The 23360-nt window shown below is 42.9% G+C and overlaps 2 protein-coding genes across 8 annotated transcripts in view; both read right to left on the reverse strand.

Moving 5' to 3' along the window:
• BCL2 (BCL2 apoptosis regulator) overlaps positions 1–10836 on the reverse strand; it is a 164372-nt gene extending 153536 nt beyond the window's left edge. For 2 of the 5 annotated variants that reach the window (XM_070420410.1, XM_070420414.1), the window contains exons 1-3: positions 10648–10836; positions 9646–9778; positions 8574–9426 (exon numbers count right to left, since the gene is read on the reverse strand). In XM_070420410.1, coding sequence (XP_070276511.1) covers positions 8574–9134 — 561 coding nt within the window. In that variant the 5' untranslated portion in view covers positions 9135–9426; positions 9646–9778; positions 10648–10836. The other 3 variants (XM_070420412.1, XM_070420413.1, XM_070420411.1) reach the window with 3 other exon arrangements.
• An 8121-nt stretch (positions 10837–18957) lies between these two features.
• KDSR (3-ketodihydrosphingosine reductase) overlaps positions 18958–23360 on the reverse strand; it is a 32829-nt gene continuing 28426 nt past the window's right edge. The window contains exons 10-11 of one of the 3 annotated variants that reach the window (XM_070420418.1): positions 21041–21189; positions 18958–19964 (exon numbers count right to left, since the gene is read on the reverse strand). In XM_070420418.1, the coding sequence (XP_070276519.1) occupies positions 21070–21189 (120 nt within the window). In that variant the 3' untranslated portion in view covers positions 18958–19964; positions 21041–21069. Of the gene's footprint in view, positions 19965–20314; positions 21190–23360 lie in introns of those variants that run through there. The other 2 variants (XM_070420416.1, XM_070420415.1) reach the window with 2 other exon arrangements.

A 23360-nucleotide genomic window follows, 5' to 3' on the forward strand; every position in this document is an offset into this window, starting at 1 on the left:
GCCTGAAGCTCCCTGGCCAGTGGTTTTATCCATGATATCCCTGGTGGTCCTCTTGCTGGTCAATGTCTGGGGAAGTGAAATCCTAGGTTCTCTCACCTCTGGGGACACTGGACTGGACTGACTTCCACCTCCAATTGGATGCGTGTTTTCATAGGAACTGGAGGACCATTTAGCCCCATCATTCTCATGCTGTAGTTCTTTTATATTTGAGCTTCAGGACCAGAGGAAAAGCCCACCTTGTTTGCACTGGGATATATAGAGCCCTTGGACAAGCCCTGATTTCTTTAATAATAAGGTGATGAATAATCTCAGATGCCAAGACTTTCCCAGTCTGGATAGGGCCTGAGATATGAAACATGAAGATATGAGATATGAAGCCTGAGAGCACTGCTGCACATGTATGTAGATTGTATGTATGTATTCTTTGTGTAAACAAGATATAATGTGACAATGAATAGGCTGGTGTCTAATGTTAGCATTAAGGACTAATAAAAGTTTTTAATGCTTAATATAAAGCAAAATCTAGACGGTTTCTCTTCAGCTATAAATGACATACTTTTCCAATTCAATGATGAAGGGCGAAATCGAAAGAGTTAGTAGGTAAGTAGGTATTTTTCTTTTTTCATTTCTATTAAATATTAACAGGTCTGTGGAATGGGACATTTGGAACACACACACTATAATAAGGAGAGAGGGAAAATATCATTTGGGTTAGGATGAGTTAAATGCCCCAAATGCCTCTAAAATAATCATTATTAATTCATTAATTCAATAAACAATCAATGTGTGCACCACTACTGATTATGCTAGGTGCCAAGATAAATGTAATAGGAGAAATATTTTATCATATAAGGAAGTCCAGCCCTCCACAAATGGAGGATGCTACTCAACTAAAACTCCTGGCATAGAGCTTTGCACATAGTAAGTTCTCAATAAATGGTTTTTCAGTAAAAAAAAAAAAAAGTTAATGTGAATGCTACCTCAAATAATATCTGTACAACTCTTTCCATTTCCATCATTGCCCTGGTGACTAAGACCTTGGGGTTAAGTTTTTCTCATTTTCCTTAATTAAGACTTCTTCAAATTGTTTTCTTCTTATACTGTCATGTTAATATTAATAAGTGGCTCTACCTCATTGGAATTATAATTATATGCTGGCCAGAATTCATCATGGAAATGGCTCGAAGACAGTCCTAAAATTTTAGATTCATAAGTGCCAACTGACATCCTTTATGAACTGTCTTTTTTTTCCAAAGAGATAAAAAATCAATATCTAAAGCTGATGATATAATTCGTAATTAATTTTATTCCTATCCTAATAGTAAGAAGGTAATATATGTCGCAAATAGGCATTGAATGAACAGCACTAAATACTTATCCCATATTCTCTTAGAACATTCTAATGCAGCTGAGTGGAATGTTTGGCTACAATTCAATTTCATAGTTAATACATAGAAATAACATTCATCATGTTATAAAGAAGAAGAAATCTTAGTATTGCTTAAGAAGAGTTGGAAAAAGTCAAGAAAAGTCAATTGGCAACATCGGTCCCTTGTTCGGTGCTCCAAGTATTAACTCTCCATTCTCTTACGAAGCCTAAGAAAAGACAGTTTAAAATAGAGATATATATATAGAGCCCTGGCCAGGTAGTTCAGCTGGTTAGAGTATCATCCCAATACACCACGGTTTTGATCAGGTTCAATCCCCGGTCAGGGCACATAGAAGAATCAACCAATAAATGCATAAATAAATGCAACAACAAATCAATGTTCTCTCCTCTCTCTCTCTCTCTCTCTCTCTCAAATTAATGAATTAAAAAAATAAAGAAATATAGTCATTGGAACTGTCACAACAGGTGTTGGTTTCAATGGTAAAATCTCTCCTGAAAATTTGAAGCTTCATTCGTCACAGTGGGTCTTGGGTTATTTTCAGAAGACAGTGTCAAGAGGAGAATGAAGTCAGTCATAAACGTCTCTATTATTATGGTAAAGCCCAGAGAGTTGGTGACCTGGATATTAACTACAAATGAAATAAGGCTCTATTCCTGACATTCTGAAGGCAAAACCAGAAGCATGGAAATACCATTTTTCCAAATGAAGGGTTTCCCTGTGAAGTGTGTACTCCATGTGCAGCCTGTCAGAGAGGTAGCTTCTACAGTGAACCTTCTGTAGAATCCATCAGTCGCGCAAGCAAGCCACCCAAGTGGCTCTTAGCATATTGCTACAAATGGCCACCCCAGCATGGCAGGGAGAGTCCCTTTCTCACACACTGAAGAGGGTGTTTGGGGAAGTGTCTTTAATACAGGCTATTTTAGTTGAGTTAGTAAGTCAAAAATTATCTCACATGGCAGAGACCAGAGCAAGGAAAAATTCCACCAGCAGATTCTAGCTTTTCCCTGCATAGGGTTGGAATTTATGGCCTCTGGAGGGGACGCATCGTCTCTGTGGACAGAAATTTCCCTTGTCTACTACCTCTAGTAAGATTGGAGTGGGGGTTAATTCTAGCTTTGGTGAGACCCCTTTTTGTGCTGCCTCTTGCTGGTTTCCACGCATGATGCTCTTTCTTCAGGTGAAGCCTACCTTTCATGTGTTGAGATGTAACAAGGAACCACACCTAGGAGATCTCTGTGTGGTGGGACAGTCAAGGGAGATGGGGTGAGGTCCCTATGAGGAAGCCCAAATGGCTTTGGAGAGATAGAAATAATCCCTCAACCATCATTCTCACTGAAGGACAGCTGGCTTTATCTTTTGGTGATTAAAGAACAGAGAAATAATGTTAGCACTAGAGAATTGAGCATAGATCAGAAAAAGAGGCAACCCACAAAAATACTTTTAAAAATGCAAATGGCTTTGTTGTAATTTCAAAAGTTTTACAATTTCCATTTAAAAAGAGAGGACCATGCCTGCTGGCCTTAGCTCAGTGGTTGAGCTTCAACCTATGAATGAGGAGGTCACAGACTGATTTTCGGTCAGGGCACATGCCCGGGTTGCAGGCTAGATCCCTAATGTGGGAGGGACGTGCAGGAGGCAACCGGTCAATGATTCTCTCTCATGGTTGATGTTTCTATCTCTCTCTCCCTCTCCCTTCCTCTCTGAAATCAATAAAAATATATTTTTTTAAAAATAAAGAGAGAGGACCATGAGGCCAAGAAGTTAGATGGTGAACACCTGCTCTTTAGGAGCATGTTACGGAAAACTGGGAATTTCTGCAAGTAGCATTTTGAAAGAGGAGACTCTTGATAAACAGAACAGTACTATAACCTAAAAGCAAAACAAAACAAAAGCTTTTTGCTTTTTTCTTCTTCCAAAGCAAGAAGCCTCTTTCTGGTTCAAAATCAACTTGTATTTTTCTGCATGCAAGAATGGTTTAAAGAAGACAGTTCTTCAAATGAAGCTATTCTAATCATCCTAATCAGAGCCTTGATTGTCTTTTACTTAAAAGAACTAATGAAATGCTTTAAGAACAGCAGACTAGTGTTTATTAAGTCTCCTTAATGTGTAAAAAGAGCGCTTAATGGGTAAATATTTAACAAGGGAACTCCCCCTACCTTTCAGTTCTCTTAAGCTTAGGACTGTGTTATACAGAATTTCAAAATGTATCTACATTCCTTCTCCTATTTAAATCAGGCATAATGCACACTTGAACAGCCATATAGTTAGAAATTACTCTCTTAGACAAAGATTGATGTGTATCCAAAATCACATATACTTAGTTTTCTTCTTTGCCCTCTAAAGTCTAGGATCATGCCCATTGGGCTGCGTGGTAACTTAGACACCTAGCACTAGCTTGTGAGGTCACCCAGGAGATGGGTAAAGCTTTCCTTCTTGTGCCTACAAACTAACCAGGGCACTTAGAAGACTTGTGATCGTGTCTGGAATAACTGTCTCAGTCCCTGGCTGATTTTCATGGTCAATTCCATTTAGACATCAAATACTAATTTTGTTTGAATCAAACCAAGAGGGATAAAAGAGAAGCTTCACAGTGAAGTGAGTTCACTGAGTGGTCTCTGTATGGAGCTGGGGAAAGAGTGACCAGCTTTCGAGGTTACTACTATACCTGAATAAGGTGATATTAGGTTACCTTAAAAAGGTTTAACAGAACCTTTGAACCTCAAATACAATATATCTTGCTGGGGGAGGGGGTGGCTTTCTGCCTGTACTCTACAAAGACAGTGTTTTTCCAGCATGAATGCACTGCTGCTGAAATCCTGCTTTGCTAAACTGTAGCGAAGACACCATGAGGGACCTCAGAAATGGGTGTAGGGTGTGCTGAGTGGGAAAGACCACTCTTAATAAAATACCCACACACCTGCTTTGTGAATGGTTAATCTTTCCTCCAAAAAACTGACTAGGTCTGGGAGTAGAGAAAAGGAAAAACTGTAAGTGTTTGGATTGAAAATATATATCTGTGACTTTCTGTTTCCTGGTGTGCTGTGCGGCCTAATGACATTGAAGCGACCTGAAATGTACCAGTTTGATCAAGGATTGCTGAAAAGATCAATCAGCTCTCACTAGAAAGCACAGCTAAAAGTAACAGGAGGCGTCAAAGAAAGCCATGTTTTTAACGGACACAAAATAGCAACCAAGGTCCTAAAACAGAAAAGAGAACTGAGTGAACTATCAAATTTTACAAAGGTCCAGAAATATAATTACTCAAGAACACATGACTGCAAACTCTAGGAGCAATAATGTACTTTCCGCCCCCCCCCCCCCCCCCTACAAAATGAGTTATTGAAAGGGGTCATGTGGTTCTTAGGAGGCAGAAAGATGCACTTTCCCAAGGAAAGTTCACCATTAAATATATCACTTAAGACTGGATCATCTTCAGGCTATTTTTAATCTTATCATTTTGCTGCCAAAATTGTCCATTAGCCGCTGATACTCAGCCTCTGGAAAACTGATGCTTTTTCATGTATTTTGTACACAGGCAGAGAACAGCATTGCTTTCCAGTTAATCAAATGTTTTGGTAGACATGGAATAGATACAGAAAAGAGAAACTGCTTGTTGACCAACTAATAAGAAGGAAGCTACCTCTACTGGATGTGGAGAAGTAAGTTTCTGTTTTCCTAAACCACAAAGACCAAAAGGCATTTTTTAAAAAAAGAAGAAAAGAAAAAGCAAGGCGCGCCACCATCTCAGCAACAGAATGAAGCCAGTCTCCTGTTAAGCCATCTCATTCTTTCAGTGGTCCACATCCCACTCTCTTCTAAGACATGAATCTAAATATCACATTTCTCAGTTTGGAGGGTGCTATCAATTTTCATTCACCATCAACTTTTGTATCTCAACCCTTTGCTTGCAAGAGCCCCTAAACCCATCTACAGAATTTAAACTGTGTTACAAGGGGATACAATAAGAACTAATGCAGCTATTAAAAGAGCTAGCTCTCCTGCCTTTCATTGGAGCAGAAAAGCTATCTTACTTTCATGGGCGATGCCAATACAAACTGCATAGCTACCATGAAAAACATCTTGGAGAAGACCAAGCTTATCATAATTTACCTCCTCTCTCTTTCATTTCAACCTATTTCTCCCAAGGGTTAGATCAGCCTAGTGGACATCTGGGAAATACTCAGTATTCTAGATAATACTATACACCTGTGAAGCCACTGGACCGGGACACTGGAGGATACAACCAAGACTGTCAATCTTTGCAAGAGGTGTCCCCAGGAATGGTAGATGATGACAGCACAAACACCTGTAGATCACGTGAACCCCATATTCTGACTCCGCAGCTCTGGGGTGGGACCTGAGCTTCTGAATCTCTGTGAAGCCCATGCTGCTGGTCTGTGAACCACACTTTGAGCAGCAGGGTCTTAGACATTCCCTAGAGCTGCTGCTGTCGCTCTGCTCCCTCTGTCCTGCCCCTCTCTGGATGCAACACAATGCCTTATTCAGACTTGGGAATGAAGCAATGACCCACTCTGCACCCAACTTCTTCTTTAGTCTTTCATTTGAGGATTCTGGGACCATCTCTCAACCAACTCTCATTCCAAGGCCCTGCTTCCTCCAAGTTATGGAACATGGAATGAGAACAGTTTTCTCGGCCTCGAGAGGTTCTGACTTCGAATCAGCAGCAGCAACCAAAAGCAGTGACTTCGAGTCTGAAGCCCCCATTAGTATATATTCAGGAGACAAGCTGATCCACTGAGTCCTGGATCCAGTGCAAGTCACAGTCGAATGTCAAAAGAATGTGCCAGCTCTCTTCTGAAACTTTATTATCGTTATTAAGAGTACTTTTCTCTGTAAAATGCAACATATTATTAGAGACGGGACCCTGACAGATGCAAATTTGGAGGAAAATCTGCCTGTAGACCAGATGCCTAAAACAAACATTTAGATTAAGAATGCACATTTGAAAGGATGGGTAAATCATCTCTACCACTTTTATTCCAATGTGTCCACTTATGGTTGCATTTCTTGACATATACTTCTCCCAAATTCCTTTGTTTTCCTATATCCACCTAAATGTTGTTCTGAAAACTACACATTTTACCATCAGCCATCTGTGCTTCTCTCTGATTTATTCTTACTATAAGAGGTTTTGTCAAAAAAAATGTTATCATTTTCTATGGTATGTCGTTGTGGTTTGGCATCATAAAATATAGCCTCTACATTTATTAACCTCAGATACCTGTTGACCACAAAGATGGGCTCTACAACAAAAACTCTATTCTAACTGGAGGAAAAGTGAGCCTTCACTTAAAAAGAGCATAAGATTACGACAACTCAACAACAAAGATCAAGGTTCTATCTTAATTTCAATCATAACCATATGTCTCTGTTTCCCATCTTTTTATTAAATTACTCAAAAGATGACAGTTACCACCTTGGCTTTCTTTCGACTAGAAAGAACATTTTTAGATATTTTATTGTTCATAAAAATATGAATTAGAAAAGCTGTTAAGTCAGTTTAACTTCGGCCTTAAAATGATCCTTTTGGATCTGAGAGTCCCTAGCTCCTTGATTATGGTGGTTAAAAATCAAACCACCTACTTAATCAAACAGTTAACAAAAATATTCTTTCCACCCTTTGGTGAATTCTTCCAGAATTACTGAAGATCTAATAATATAGAATCTAAAAAAAAAAACAAAACAATTTACAAGGAGCATTTGAGCTGTAGAGATTTAAATGCAGGGATCATTTTAGTTGATTTTACTTTTAAACAATAAAAAGTGTCATCAGTATTTTGTCAACTTTGGCCAAGTAGGATCAGATGTTCATGTCAGCCATAGACTTTTCTTGGCCTTTTCTCTTTTTGGCCCCTTAATAGCACACTATGCAAACTGTAGTAAAATACGTAACATGCTTCTTGAAATCAAATCCACTGGTAATCATTTCTAGGCTTTTTGCTCCTGTTAGGTCCTATAAAACAATAACATTAGTAATTCTCCCTAGGGACGATAAAAGGAAGCACTGTATTGATTCCTTTTTCAAAGGTAATTCTTCAGATTAAAACAAAAAGTCCGAAAAAAAAATCAAACAAGAATTATTCCTCTTTTTTGCTTTTTCATAAATTAGTAATTTTAGATGGAAGGTGTAGCTCTCAATTGTAATTCTTCTCCTTCGCCACCCCCCTCCCCCCAAAAAATTACACACACAAAAAGAACTTTATGGTAACATGATAGTGGCTCTATCTAACACTGTACCAGAAAAAAACAATCATCTCACAGATGTTCTTCAAAACTACAAGCATCGATCACTTGGACTAAAGTCAGAGCATGAGAGAATTCAGAATCAATTCTATGCTTCATGCAAACACTGTAGACGCACGTTTGCTCAGTAGAGGAACCAAGTGATGTGGATTTTAGGTGGTGGAAACTAAAAGATACTAAAATCCCAGCAAACTTTAAAATTGCACACCAGGTATAGAAGTAGAACACAGAGTTCGAAGCCAATGCAAATTCTGTCACTGATGAGACAAAGTAAAGCATCCACAGCTGAACGTTTTTTCAAGTCATTCGGTCACGCCCACTGGCCTTTTGGAAGTTCAGCTTACCTCTTCACAAACACAGCTAAGCTTCCCAGGGATAGGGGCTGCATTGGTTTTCCTCTTTGGGTAGATTTTACCCAATGAATCAGATAAGGCTTGCCCTTTGGTCCTCTGGTGCAGTCTGTTCTCCTAATTGGGTGGTTCTCAAATTTTAGTACAAAGAGGAAACCCCCAGGGGAGTCTGTATAGGATGCAGATTGCCACAACCCAACCTGGGGTCTCCCATCTCAATCAGCTACGCAGGCCAGGTAATTGTGGTGCTGGGTATCCTTGGACCCCCAGTTTGAGGAACCCTGGGGGGATTCCATTTATGCCAAGATCTTACTGGATAGGAAATGCTGAATCTTTGAACCACAACAGCTGGCAAGCAAGGGAAACACTTTGGGTAGGAAGGAACGATCACAGTAGGCTTGGCACCGCAAGTTTTGTACAAGGGAAGGGGGTGGGAAGCAACAAACCTGGTGTTATTCACTGGCTCATCAGCCAGTCCTTGGCCCAGGAGCCCACCCACACTCCAACCACCATGTCTCAGACCTGAGACTTCCATCCCAGACACACATTCAACCAGACATGCACCTACCCAGCCTCCGTTATCCTGGATCCAGGTGTGCAGGTGCCGGTTCAGGTACTCTGTCATCCACAGGGCGATGTTGTCCACCAGGGGCGACATCTCCCGGTTGACGCTCTCCACACACATGACTCCACCGAACTCAAAGAAGGCCACAATCCTTCCCCAGTTCACTCCATCCCTGAAGAGCTCCTCCACCACCGTGGCAAAGCGTCCCCTCGCGGTGAAGGGCGTCAGGTGCAGCTGGCTGGACATCTCTGCGAAATCGCGGTGGTAGCGACGGGAGAAGTCATCGCCCGCCTGTCGCAGGGTCAGGTGGACCACAGGTGGCACGGGGCTGAGCGCTGGCCCCGCGGCCGCCGCGGGGGCGGCTGGAGGCGGCGGCGAGGTCCTGGCGGGCGCTGGGGGGCGCCCGGGCTGGGAGGAGAAGATGCCCGACGCCGGGGTGGCCCCTGGGGGCGCGGCGCCCGCGTCTCCGGCATCCCATTCATAGCCCCTCTGAGACAGCTTATAGTGGATGTACTTCATCACTATCTCCCGGTTATCATACCCTGTTCTCCCGGCGTGCGCCATCCTTCCCCCGAGGAAAAGCAGAGAAAAGCAGCCGGGTACCAGTAGCACCTCTCGCTCCCGCCCCCGCCCCACGTCCCCGAAAAAAAGAAGAATAGTTATAATCCAGCTATTTTATTGGATGTGCTGTGCATTCTTGGATGAGGGGGTGTCTTCAGTCACGCGGAACATTTGATTCTGGTGTTTCCCTCTTGGCATGAGGTGCAGGAAATTTTTATTTCAATTCCTTTCGGATCTTTATTTCATGAGGCACATTATTAATTATTGTCAATATCAGTCTACTTCCTCCGTGATCCTGAAAGGTTAAAAAAAAAATCCGAAACACTGATAAGTCAAAATCAGGTGCATTTTTCTTACACTGGATAAAAGCAGGGCTATCCACACTACAACCACACGGCTAAAAAGAATGTTAATTAAACTGCAAATTCAACTTAGTCGAATACACTTAAAGTTAAAATCTCAAATGTTTCTATTAAAAGTTACATTAAACCAATTTCCTGCGCCAAGAACTTACTTGTATTTTTTAAGGACGGCATGATCTTCTGTCAAGTTTCCTTTTTTGTGAAGACAAAACAAATGCGTAAGGCAAAGACCCCATCGATCTTCAGAACTCCCGGCGATAGCTGCTATGAAACTTGCAAATGAACCTGGAGGTGGGGGAGTGGTGTAAATGAGCAGAATTGGCAGATGGATTCTCAGACTTCTCCTTCACAGAAATGTCAGTCCGTAAGAATCCCAACTGGAGATCTCAAGAGCACGAGAGGGGGGTGGGAGGGGGGGAAGGCAGCGACGGCGGCAGATGAATTACAATTTTCAGTCCAGTATTTGCATAAGTCCTGTGATTTCCCCCCTCTCGGCAATATACACGCGCGCACACATGCGCGGGCACAGACATGGACCCCTGTCCGCGGGACCGCTTCAAGCCTCCCCCGGGGAGAGACAGGGATCAGGGGCCGGTGGACGCGCCGGGTACACCCAGGCGCAGGAATCCGCTTCTGATTAAACTCCGAACGGCAAATGCATTTTCCGAAAAGCTGCTGGATAAATGAAGGCAGGACGCGCCCGGCCCGCCGGTGCAGAGCCGAGAAGCCCGCGCTGTGTGTGGTGCGGCGAGGGGTGGGGAGAAGGAGATGGTGGGGGAGGGTTTTATTTTTTCCCTCTTTTCCTAAAAAGGATGACTGCTAAGAAGTTCTCCCCCCTGGACCCCCTCTTCCGCTGCACCCACCGGCGCACCCCGCCTCCGGGCTGCGCACCCTTTCTCCTCCTCCTGCTCCTGCGCGGCGGCGCTGGCGGCGGCCGTCTCCCCGCGCTTCTGCCGCGCGCCCGCTCGGGGTGATGACGGCCGCGCCGGCGGGGAGGGCCCGGCGCCCGGCACCTTCGCTGGCAGAGGCGGCGGCGGCGGATCGGCGGGGAAACCGAGAGCGGCGGGCGGGAGGGCGGGCCGGCGGCGCGGGCGAGAGGGGGAGGGGGCGGGGAAGACGGGGGCGGGCGTGGGGGGGGGGGGGTGGCCTCTTACTTCATTCTCCGCTCGAACCGACTGGTTTCCTGTAGTACGTCACGGTTCATTCAAAAAAAGAAGAAAGAAAGAGCCCTCCTCTGAGCGGCCCCGCCGCCCCCTCCGCCCCGCTCCCTTTCCAGGGTTAAAGGAACCGCGATCGGCCGGCAGCGGCGCGCTCCTCCGGGGACACACGGCGCGCTGGGCCACTGCCGGGGAGGGCGCGCCTGAGACGGCCCCCGCCCGCCCTCCGGGCCCGCTCCTCCCGCTCCGCCCGGCCGGTGGGTGGCGCGGGCGGCGCAGGCCTCCCGCGCGGCCACGGCGCGGTGGGTGTGCGAGGGCCTCCTCCGGCCTGCGGCGCGCTCGGGGCCCGCGAGGGGCCGGGGCGCCCGGGGAATTGCACGCGGGCCGGCGGCTGGGTGGGTGGGTGCGCCAAGAAAACAGTGCTGGGAAGGCGCGGGGGGGTCGCTGCGACCCTTCCCAGCCGTGTAGCGAGCTGTGTACACCCATCTTGTTACCAGCGCTGGTGGCCGATCTGACCTCCAGCACAGGGACCTCAGCGCTGCCCTCCGGTAAAGAGAGGCGTCGCTGCACTTTCATTAGAGTCTTGTTTATTTTCAAGTTGCTTCCTAGGTATACACGCAGAACACACTCTGGAGACACCATCCATGACCAAGGCCAGACAGTTCTCAGCAGAGTGGCGGAGGGGCCAGTGGAGGACATCAGGGGGTTAGAAATGGTTCCCCTCTGCTCCGTACAAATTCAGTCCAGGGTTAGGGCTGGGCTCTGAGAACGTCTAGTGACTTTCAGGCCTACAGTCTCAATCAACACCAGGTTGGGTGGGTTTCTAAAGGCCTCCACGGTCGCCTAGCAGCCAGTCCCAGATGGCCACACCTTAAGTTAGCTCCACATGCACATATATGTACACACAAGCACACACATTTTTAAATTCATCAGCATGAATAGCCCCTTGAAGAAAAGCCCAAGAGGGCCATCACGTTGCACGTGCGTAACTATTTTTATCTCAAAGAGACTGACAAATTAAGCTCTGAATGGGGGGGGGCGGGGAAATGTTTACTAAAAGCACAGCAGCTTACTTATTAGGGCTCAAGTACACATATGTAGGGACACTGGGTTAATGTGGTCATAGAAACATGACAAATAAGCGCCGCACTTTGTACGAATTTGTTCAGACACTATCTTTATTTTGTCTTGTTCCTGGTCTAAAATCAAAGCATTTATTCCTAAGCAAAATACAAGCACAGCAAATTATGTTCCTTTCTTTATCATTCCCAATCAGCCAACATGCCAGAAAATGGGTGCCTGCTCCAAATTTCATGTCCAGGCAAGAGGGAAGATGCTCTGCTGTCTTCCGATGGCAATGAGATGAACACTGGGTATAGATGGACCTGAGACACACATTCCCACAGAACTAGTAGCAACCCACCTAATGCCACAGCATTTTGGTTTGGGGATCTTCTCAGAACCTTGTTGTAAAGCTCCAGAATTACTTAAGAGGAATTGAAAGCCTTGATGCTTCTGAGACCCAGCATGCGAGTTGAGGAAATGAGAGGACGGAGCTGGAAAAGAGATTGTACTTCTGCAAAGGGGCAGCCAGAATGAAACATAACCCCATTCCCAGAGAAAGAAAAGCTTCCTTATTCTTCCCTCCTTCGCTGCATAGAGCCTCACTTTACAGATGTCCCCGACCTCATTCCTTGGGTGGCATATTGACCATAACCAAGCATTCTCAGGACGGGTCTGCATGACAGTCCTCAACTGAGGATTATATTCCCTGCGACTTTGAATGGAGAGTGAAAACCTTCCTCCATTTGGATGCCAAGTGTTTTAGACTCCACTTTAAAGAGTGAGGTCAAGTATTCCTCAGAAATGTGTGCATTAACTCTTTGTCTTTGGGCATTGATGAGGTGGCAGAGGGACCATTGGCCTGAGTCAGGAGTCCTGGGTTTGAATTTGAGATCTGTGATGGAGACCTTCCAACAACCTATGGACTTTTCATTTCCCAAGATGTCTTCCACTTTTAAGAGCCAATGGATGAGCCTTTTGCCAGCTTTGCCTGGCTGGGTTCTAGAAGGAGGGTAGCACCAGGAAGAGAAAAGAACAAGACGCAGGGAGTGGAGACTGTATCCAGAGTCTGAAAGGCCTGTGTTTTCCTTCTTTATTCTCGTCTGCCAAACAAAAAGCTTTTTATTGCCAGTCTTCGCCACCTACTGGTTGATGTTTAACAATATCATTCAGAAAGTTTCTTCATCCATCACCAATATAAATATTTCCAAAGTTTATGAAATTCAAAAAGAACTAGTCTAATTTGGAAATTCTGTACTAATATTTAATATAGGTATGCATAAATCTTCCAAACTATTAAACTTTTTACTTAAAATGAGGATACAAAGACAGCATTAACTGAGAGGAAATTTACAACTAATAGGTAAGATGAAAGAGCTAAAATAGAAAACATGACCCCGAACTATTCAGGCAAATGGAAATAAAAATAAATCCATACACAAAACAAACTGACTAGAGAGAGTAAAATCAAGTAGTCCACATAGTCTTCACAAAGGAAAAAATAAACTGCTTAAAAAATAACATTTCACAGACCTAGATAAACAATCCAAAACACTAATTTCCAATTTCGAGTATCTTCCAAATTATTGTTTCCAGATTTATTGAAATATAGTTGGCATAGTATTTTATACTTTATAAATTCTTATGCTAAATAGTGCCACACTCTTTCAGATAGTTTGCATACTTTGCTAGCAAAAATTATGTAATAATGTTACTAATTACTATATAAATACTAACAGTAATATTCTTCCCAATTCACCTATGCTCCAGTGTCTTCTGCTGTAAGAGTGATCACATCTGAGTTGTCTGCTCTGTGCTCTCAAACCATCCTTGTCATCATCAGGAAACCTTTGCCAAATCTAAACCAATGAGCTCTGATTTAACCTAGAAACCCACCTGGCTAATTTATAATGGGTCCTAAACCTCAAAATATGTTTACAATAATTAAGCAACAACCTTTGAAACTAGGCAACGAACAGCAGATCAATCATCCTTTGTGCAAGTTTCACAGCAGGCAAATGTTGCTTACTTTTGGTTTACAAAGGAAAGCACCGGAAATTCACTCGTGGTAATTTTTTCCTTTCAACTTAATGACTGCTTTTAAAGTGAAATAAAAGGAGAGGAGAAACTTATACTTTTCAAATGCCTACTGCTCTCATCGGATTGAAGCTGCACCAACAGAACCAAACAACATGAAACACCATGGAAGTGAGGGGGTTAACAAATAATTTACATTCTTAATGTGCAAAAAACAAATGTTATTCTCTTTGCTAGTAGGCACAGAGCACAGTATCTCCCAGATATTAATTCCTGATGAACAAGGGTACTTATTGTGTTTAATTCCTAAGGCTGGCATGACAAAATACCACAACCTGGGGGCTTAAAACAGAAATGTATTCTCCCACAGTTCTGGAGGCCTAGAATCCAAAATCAAGGTGTGGGCAGGGCCATGTTGCCTCCTAAGCTCCAGGGAAAAGGCCTTCCTTGCCTCTTCCAGCTTCTGGTGGTGGCTGGCAGACCTTGGCTTGTGGCTGCATCACTTTTCTCTGCCTCTGTGGCCACAGGGCATTCTGCCTGTGTGTCTCTGTTTTCCCCTACTGTATGCTCGCCAATCATTGTGGTTTAGGACCCTAATAAACTCATCTTAACTTGGTTATTTCTGTAAAGACCCTATTTCCAAATAAGGCCATAACTGCAGGTACTGGGGGTTAGGACATCAACTTGTTTTGAGGGCAACCACTGAACCCATAATACGCAACCAATATAATACCTTTGAATCAGGCTCAAGGACTCAGCAAACTTTGAATTTCAAGAGGGAACCACGATCTTTCTAAAGCTGAAATCTGGCCATTTCATGTTTCTGCTTAAAGTTGTTCAGAGACTAAAATCTCAGCTCCTTTGCATAATGTGGCCCAAACCCCCACCTGGGCACCCTTCCACTTTTCTTTCTTCTTGCAGCTATATTACCTTTGTGTACTTTCTGGAATACGCCAAGATCTCTCACGTCTTTTGTCTCTGCACCTCTGCTTGTCTCCCTGAAATACACCCAACCTCATGGCAAATTCATACTCATTCCTCAAGTTTCATCTCCCCTGGAAGATCATCCCTGACTTTCTTGGGAAGCCTGATTTCACTTGTACCACTAAAAGAGATTTTGTACAGAGGATGGGAACTTAGAAGTCAGAAAAAAGGGATCTGAATCCTCACTCTATCGCTTAATAGGTGTGACCTTAAGCGAGTTCCTGTGCCCTCATTTGTAACACAGGGATATAAATGGTACTGCAGTAGCCCCACGCACCGCATCCTCAGTTTCACTTACCCACAGTCAAACGAGGCCAAAAATATTAAATGGAAAATTCCAGAAGTAAGCTATTCCTAAGTTTTAAATTGCGCACTGTCCTGAGTATCATCATGAACTCTCTCGCCATCCCGCTATGTTCCACCTGGGAGGTGGACGCTCCCCACCCATTAGTCACTCAGTAGCCATCTTATCAGATCGGCAGTCCTGGTGTTGCAGTGCTTGTGGTCGTCACCCTAATTTTATTCAGTAATGCCACACTCACATAACTTTTATAGCAGCAGATTATTATAATTGTTCTATTATATTACTAGTTATTGTTTTTAACTTCTTACTGTGCCTAACCTGTAACTTCAACTCAATCATACGGTATAGGAAAACCATAGTATCTATAGGATGTGGTACTATCTGAGGTCTCAGACAGCCCTTGGGTGTCTTAGAACATATCCCCCTGGAAGAAGGAGGGACTAAGTACTCAGATAGTTAGAGTATGATTCAAATGAGTTCAACGTCAAGTGTTCACAACAGTGACTGGTACTGGCTATGTTTTCAACGTTAGGTATTTATATCTTAATCATAACTAATGTCCAGTCCACAATGTTAATTGCTGGCATATTTTTTCCTCTATACACCATTTGAGAGCAGCGACCCTTTTTCCTTTGAGCATTCCAAGCCTACAATAGTGCATGGTACTCAGTATTTGTGGCATACATTTCAGAAGCCCCAAGCCATAGCAAGAATGGAGAGTGGTCCTCTTCCTCCAGGAAGACTTGTAAAAGCCCTCAGAGGGGAGGGAAAGTAGCAAGAAATGTCATTGCAGAGGGAGGGACACGTGGTATGTGCAGAGTTATATCCCCCTGTGCCCGGATACTGAGCTCATTGTAGCCACTCAACAAATATATGTGAATCAGAGAAAATGGAAGCTATAAAATCTGAGATTTAGAAGTGGAATAGAAGACATTTTTTTTCTTCTTTTTAAAGGTCCAAAAATAAAAATTACAGAAGTGATACCGTAGGCCATTTATGTATATAAATTGCTCAAATTTAAAGAAAGTGAAGTTTGCAAACCAAGATATCCAAGGAATCTCTTCTCATTGTGACCCAAGTTTTTCTATTAAAGGACTGAGAAAATATGAAGGCATGTTCTTTTATATATCAGTATTTTATGCCTTCAAAGTCTAAGAGATATTTCATTATTGGAATATGAAGGTTTAAAGTATGGGAAATCAATTTATCCATACTAGTATATATAAAAGCCTAAGCGACTGGATGACCAGACGGCAGCTATGATGTGCACTGACCACCAGGGGACAGACGCTCAATGCAGGAGCTACCCCTGGTGGTCAGTGTGCTCCCACAGCTGAAGCACCACTCAGCTGACAGATGAGTGCCAGATGCCGGGTTCACAGCTGGCGAGCGCAGCTGTGGTGGTGCGAGTCTCTCTCGTGGACACTTCCCCTGCGCGCCCAGTGGGCGAGGACAGTGGGCTGGAGCCCAATGAGCTGGCAGAAAAGGCCAGGCCACAGCAGCATGGAGGTCCACTGATCCCCACAGGCCAGGCCAAGGGACCCCACCGGTGCACGATTCCGTGCACCAGGCCTCTAGTTTGTACATAACACATAATTACTTAAGAAATTTGACTAAATTCCACATTTCTTACATTTTTACTCATATATCCCATATCGGAGTTATACAAACACACAACATATTTGAAACAAGAGTTCATTATATCAACTACTTAACTCTGAAAAATCACCTCCTAAAAATGATCAAAATCAAGCTTTGTCAAGTGTTTAAAATGCAAGGTTAGAAAACCTTATGGTAGAGGTTTGTGTTTTGCTTAAGTGTCTCTTTGAAAACACAAATTTCTAGCAAAGTAAGTTTTTAAATCTGCAAAGTTAATTCACCATTTATTTTTTGTTGGGATTCAGTAATACAAGGTATGAAAATTAGGTTACAATTCTGGCGCAAAAACTTCCAAAGTAGCAAATACAAGATCTTGGATATATCAAAATAGCCCTGTGCATTCTTGAGTCACTAGAGTCCTGGCCGGGTGGTTCAGTTGGAGAAACACCATCCCATACACTAAAATATTGCAGGTTCTATCAGGGTGTGTATGGGAAGCAACTGATCAATGTTTCTCTCTCTCTCCGCCTAAAATCAATAAAAACATATCCTCAGGTGAGGATTTTATAAATAAAACTAGAGAAATAAAAAACATATTTAGAGTTGTGACATCAAAATGGCTATTGTAAAATGGCCATTATCTTCCCTACAAAATATCAAATCTTCCATGACTGCACTGAACTAAAGGAGATTTAGTCTAGAAAATGGAAGGTTATAATTAGTAGGTACTTTTTAAAGCTGAGTTAGTAAGCACTAAAATAAATAAGAAAGATACAAAGCATCTTACGTCAAAAAGTATGAATATCTAAGTGTCCTCTAGTGAGTAAGACAAGATTAAAATAGAATATGATGTAATAAAATTAACTCTGTTAATGATATAGTTCAGTAAAAAAAAAAAATTACTATAGTTTCGACTTCTTCTAGAAAAACAATGACATACAATTCTTTGAATCTTGAATTGAAGCAAAACTGCTACCGAAATGCTTTTGTCATCTGACTATTGGAAGCAGTCTCTCAAAGTTTCACTTTGATATATGGTTTAACAGAACCAAATAAAGATTTATAACTCAACAAGAGTTATCACTGTAAAGACTGTTAACATTGTTTTCTTCTCTTTTCAGCTATGAAAATTAAATTTAAAAATAGAGAAAAGAACAATTTGCTTGACTTTTGCTTTTGTAAAAAAACACACACACACACACACACACACAAAAAGGTGCTCTCCCTCCAGGGAGCACGCCCATGCCTTTTCCTTTCTCTCCCCCAACCCCTCACCCAGGCAACTTACCATTAGCTTCCTCATTCCCAAGCTCCAAGAGCCCTTCTTTTACCTCTATAACTTGTTTCCTAAGAGGAATTACTTTTTCTACCTCAGTAATTTACCCAATAAGTATTTTCTTAGTTTGAAAAAAAAAGAGTATTTTTATACCTTTTTCAATTATGAAAGGCCCTTGAACACATTTTTAGAATTTCTATGGCTGAATGAGGTTAAACATTTAAAAATACATATACTCGCAAATATTATAATAAAACTGCAACCAACCTAGCAGAGGCAGGCACTTCAGAACTGAAACTCGCACAATGAGCTGCCGCTGGTCAGAGAGAACAAACATTTCAACAGAATTATAATTAAAGTCCTGCCACAGGTAAGACTTATCCACGTCTAGATACAATAGAAAGCGCTGAGTCAATGTGATCCCTTAAAAAAAAAAAAAAGGCTGTGTAAAAAAAGTTGTACAAGAATTGAGCCAAAAAGATTAAAAAATAGAATTTGCTTCGTGATATTTTCATGTTTTGGGTGAAGTCAGACCTTTGCTGTGACGCTGCTTACATGTCCACAGTCCTTTCAAATCCCTTCAGGCCATATGTGTTTCAGAATTCACAATTCTTCACATTGTGAACAGGTAAGATAGGGCATATGCTGGATGTTATGAAACATTTGCACAGAATCTGGGGCAATCCCTTTAATCAAATCCATGGTCATTCTTTAGGCAAAATTAACAAAATCCATGAAGTGGTATGAATGAAAATTATAACAATCTCAGGTCGGTTCATGTTAGGTTTTACTATCAAATGAATTATGGGACCAAATTGAGAAAGATAAGAAAAGCAACTTCATTTTCAAAGCTTTCTGGGTAAGGACTGTGGACCTGTGACGTCTCTGGTGTCATGATCTCCTCTCACCTGCTCTTGTGCCTGAGCTTCACTGGGTTGGGGACATGATCTCCCACCACAGACAGGGGCTTACATCAGTCCAGGCGGTGGATCTCCTGCGGTCACAGTACTGTCTATGAGGACACCTTGAGAAATGAATACTGAAATAATGACTATTATTTACTTTTATTAAATGAGGTACCATCTTGGGCTAGATTTCCACATAGCACATAGACCAGCAGAAGGTGCCAACATGTGAGGAACATTTATGAGAAAAGAAGAAAATTGAGAAAAATGCAGATTCGAATGTAACTGTTTTCTTCACATTAGGAAAATCCAGCTCTTACTCCATTTCAGAGTCTGCACAATATGACTCCAGTTTGCAGACGATAGCTACTTAAGACTGGAAGATTCCCGACCCCAAAGAGTCAACCAACTCCCATCAATTGCACTGAAATCATCCCAAGCAACGTATCCATTAAATAGTAAAGTAATTCCTTTGTCTTCTCACATCTTGATTAATAAGACTCCATGGATTAGAGCCATTAAACATGTTACTTTTTTAAAAAAATCCTCACCTGAGGACATGTTTGGAGAGAGGAAAGAAATCAAACCCACAACCCAGGCATGTGCCCTGACTGAGAATCGAACCAGCAACTTTTTGGTGCACAAGGCAGGCCAACGCCCAACCAACTGAGCCACTCTGGACAGGCAAACATCTTACTTTTAAAAAAATCAAGTCAAGAGGTTCAAAATCTTAAGAGCAAAAAAAAAAAAAGGCTTTGCTATTATTTTTAGGTCTTTAATCTTTTGCAGAGTTTTTGTGTGTGTTTTTTTAATAATAAAAATGCTTTCCCCATCAAAAGCAGTGGTCTGTTCTCACCCAAGTGAGCTGGAATGTGCTCTGAACACGCATACTGACTGTGCGAGGAGGGGGTGTCACGACACGATGAAGGTGACTGTCCTTCATCACAGGAGCACAATGACAGGATGAAGCAGGTCACACTGGCTAAGACTCCTCATAGGCACTTACTGTGGACATCCACTGAATGAACAACACACCCGTGGTCTGGAAACAGCATTCACAGGGCAGGGGTTTCCAGAGCTGAACCGTGCGAGTGGTGACGGCGCTTCCTGAACATGTCCTTCCAAGAGAATGTCCTCAGGGTCGGTGCTGGTCCCAGAAAGAATGGGGTGGACATTTTATTTCAAAACCAAGTATCTTCAAAATCAGCTTTGTTGTCCAACTTTTTTTTTTCTTAATGAGTGAAATTTAAATATGCTATCACCAGCCTTTCCTAAAAGCTACATATATACTACAAGACAAATGTCACACATGGTTTTTCTCTTTGTTTTAATTCATGAATGAATTCAAAAAGTCAAGTCAAAAAATTTTAACAGGTCTTTTTTTTTTACAAAAATATTAGAGGAGTATAAGCAAAACTGGAAAGGAAGAGATGAGCAGGATAAACAACAATGGAATGAAACTTCACTCATCATGGCTAGTGAAAAAAATTGTAAACGTTTAAGCTTCTAAGATTTTATTTCTCTTCAAAAAACATTTTAGGAAGCTGCCTTTCCCCATGAGTGCAAAATGAGAAGCGCCCGAAGCATCTGAATCTAAAGAAGACAAGAAAGCATTATTTTTCCTACTGGAAAATGCCTACCCCCTTCCCTTCTCTTCCCTTCCCTGCCCTCTCTCATCCCCCTCGGAGTTTTACAGGATCAAAGAGCGAGAGAATCCACGAGGGTCCACCAGCAAGCAGTGGGGTGAGCCAGGGACATGATTATGCATCCAGACTCACCAGAAACGTGTAAAACTCATCTTGAATAAAATACACTAAATTAAAGAGGGGGGGAAAAAAGGCCCCAGAAACCCATGACTTGCCTTTCATGAAGGTTTAAAAAGTCCTCACAGCATCTTACATGTCATGAAGTGCATTCCTGGACTCAATCTCCATGGGAGAGAAAAGAATAACTAGAGAAAATGTAAATGGCCACCTCTGGAATCCTGTTCTCCACCCGGCTCACATCTATTACTTCCCATATGGTCATCACCTCTCCACCCAGGAAATTAGATGCTCTCCAATCCCAGGTCTGCATAGTCTTAATCATATCACATGGAGTTGAACCTCTACCCCCAGGCAGTCAGGTTGCCGAAGTCGGCTGGTCCCATCTGACATATTCAAAAGCCATACACAAGTGTCCATGGGCCAAACACTGGGTCCTATCCAGCAGCAAGCTGCTCACATTATTTAGAAATATTCTTTTTCCAAGGTTTAGGCAGTTTTGTCTGCAGTTCCATATTTGGCTCTTTCTATCATGCAGCGACGAATTATGTTGTCAAAACTTCCAAGGTAAAACAAAGAGATCATGCGGAAAAGGCCCATGGTGACCACCTGTAAGATAAAGGCAGACTTGTGAGCTCAGCCAACAGTACAATACAATAGCTTGTTTCAACAGATTTTAGGATATGTCTCTAATAAATAGTTTCTGAGCCCCATCTTCTAATCTCCTGCAAGGATAAGAATAATGAACACTTTGTTAAGTGTCGGTAAACACTGAGGACAGAAGCTGTCTGCTCTGCATCACTGGATACGCAGGGCCTGCCAGATAAGTAACAACAGACTCTATGTCCAATTAACAAATTCAAATTAAACAAAGAACAAAATAGGATTTCCCAGGAGTTTTGGGGTTCCAGTAGCTGGGGAAAATTCAGTCTAGCATCTCAGATACCCAAATTGCAATCAAGGCTTTTCAGTTGAAGATGTACGTTCTGATCACAAAGCCAGACCCTGGTCAAGTGCTGAAAACAGACACAGGCCTGCCCTCCGGAAGCTTACTCCCCAGTCGGAAAGATGGTCAGTTAGAGAAAGACAATTACTGTTTCAGGGCTAAGATGGTAAATCACCACATCTGCTAACTGTCACTTTTTACTCCAAAAGACTCACTACCACCTCCTCAAAATGGAATTCTTGAAAGGCATAAACCTGCAAAAAGAAACATTTTCAAATATACAAGGTCTCAAACAATTTGCCTCCCACACTCCTTTTTTTCAAGAAGCTACTAGAAGAAGTAAACAGCCAACATGAGGGGACAACAAAGAAAGGCAAAGTCATGTAATACAAGAGGCGGGACCCCATACAAAAGACAGGCAGAGGGGTTCCCCGGGTGACCGTAAAGGGGGGAAGGGGTCAGCTATGCAGACATGGGGGCAGCCAGTCCTGATGGCAGGTTCCAGAAGGAATTCCTTCCAGAAGGTGACACTAACAGGGTATCTGATATTTCTGAGCAAAGATAAAGACTGTCATTATTAAAAACACATAAAAATCATAGATTAAAAAACCCATAACGGTTTCAGGGAAAACAAAAGGCTGTGCAAGAAAGGGAAATTAATTATGTATATATTACACAGCTTGGCTGTGAACAGCATTTAAATAGCCATAAAAATGATGATCCTGATGCAGATGTAACATCACAGTCCAGGGAAAAGAAATGTATCCAGGAGAGGAGTTCAGGACAGACACAGGCGGAAGCTTTGGATCTGACATCACTTGTGTAGACATGGGAGGATGGACAGGACGGCCCACAGAGGACAAGCAGAATTCACATGTGGGCTCCACCCAGGCATTTTCGAGTCCCTGTTCCGTGCCAGGCACGGGCTGTGAGGGGGGCAATGTTCCAAGACACAAGGGCACAAGCACGTCCTCAGAGAGCTTACTTCTAATAGAGTGCCTACATCTGAGAGGGAATCACAACATCGTGGGTATATTATAGAGAAGAGAAGGATGAGGAAAATCAATAGCTAAGTCATCCAGACTTTTAATCTGGACGTGGTCTACTGCACCTAATTTAGTCCCTTGTTATAAACTATGCATCGTTGTGGGCAGCCCCGGTCCAGGCTGCCTTCCCACCCTCTCCTTGTCCTCCATCCACCTGCCATCATCCATGGCGTTGTTTTTCCATGCTTGCTTTACACTGTAGTAACATCACTGTGCCTATTGGTCTCTCCCTCCAGACTGTAAGTTTACACCTGATTCTCCAGCAGCAAATGCAGCACTGAGCACATCAAGGAGCAGTTGACTGTTTGCATCTTGAATGAACTACAGCATCTGTTCGGGTGGGGATTGTGTTGAATCCTTAACTTGCATCTCCCTAAGCTACTATGGCCTGACTCACGTAGAAAAGGAGTTCTAGCCCAGCCGGCATGACTCAGTGGTTGAGTGTTGACCTATGAACCAAGAGGTCATGGTTCAATTCCCAGTCAGGGCACATGCCCGGGCTTCAGGCTTGATCCTCAATGCGGGGCGTGCAGTAGGCAGCTGCTCAATGATCCTCTCATCATTGATCTTTCTATCTCTCTCTGCCTCTCCCTTCCTCTCTGAAATCAATAAAAACATATTTAAAAAAAAAAGAAAAGGAGTTACAGTCTAATATCCCAATACTGTCGGGCAAGACCATTCCTAAACTACACTAGAGAAAAGAGAATTCCATTTTCCAAACACTTCAGATCAGAGAACCCAGACTGACTCCTCCACAGCAGAGACAGCGTTTTCTCTGTATCTGCAGT

This window comes from Myotis yumanensis, unplaced genomic scaffold (assembly GCF_028538775.1).
Source record: "Myotis yumanensis isolate MYYU_CA2020_CCGP unplaced genomic scaffold, mMyoYum1.0.hap1 SCAF_7, whole genome shotgun sequence".
Taxonomy (NCBI): domain Eukaryota; kingdom Metazoa; phylum Chordata; class Mammalia; order Chiroptera; family Vespertilionidae; genus Myotis; species Myotis yumanensis.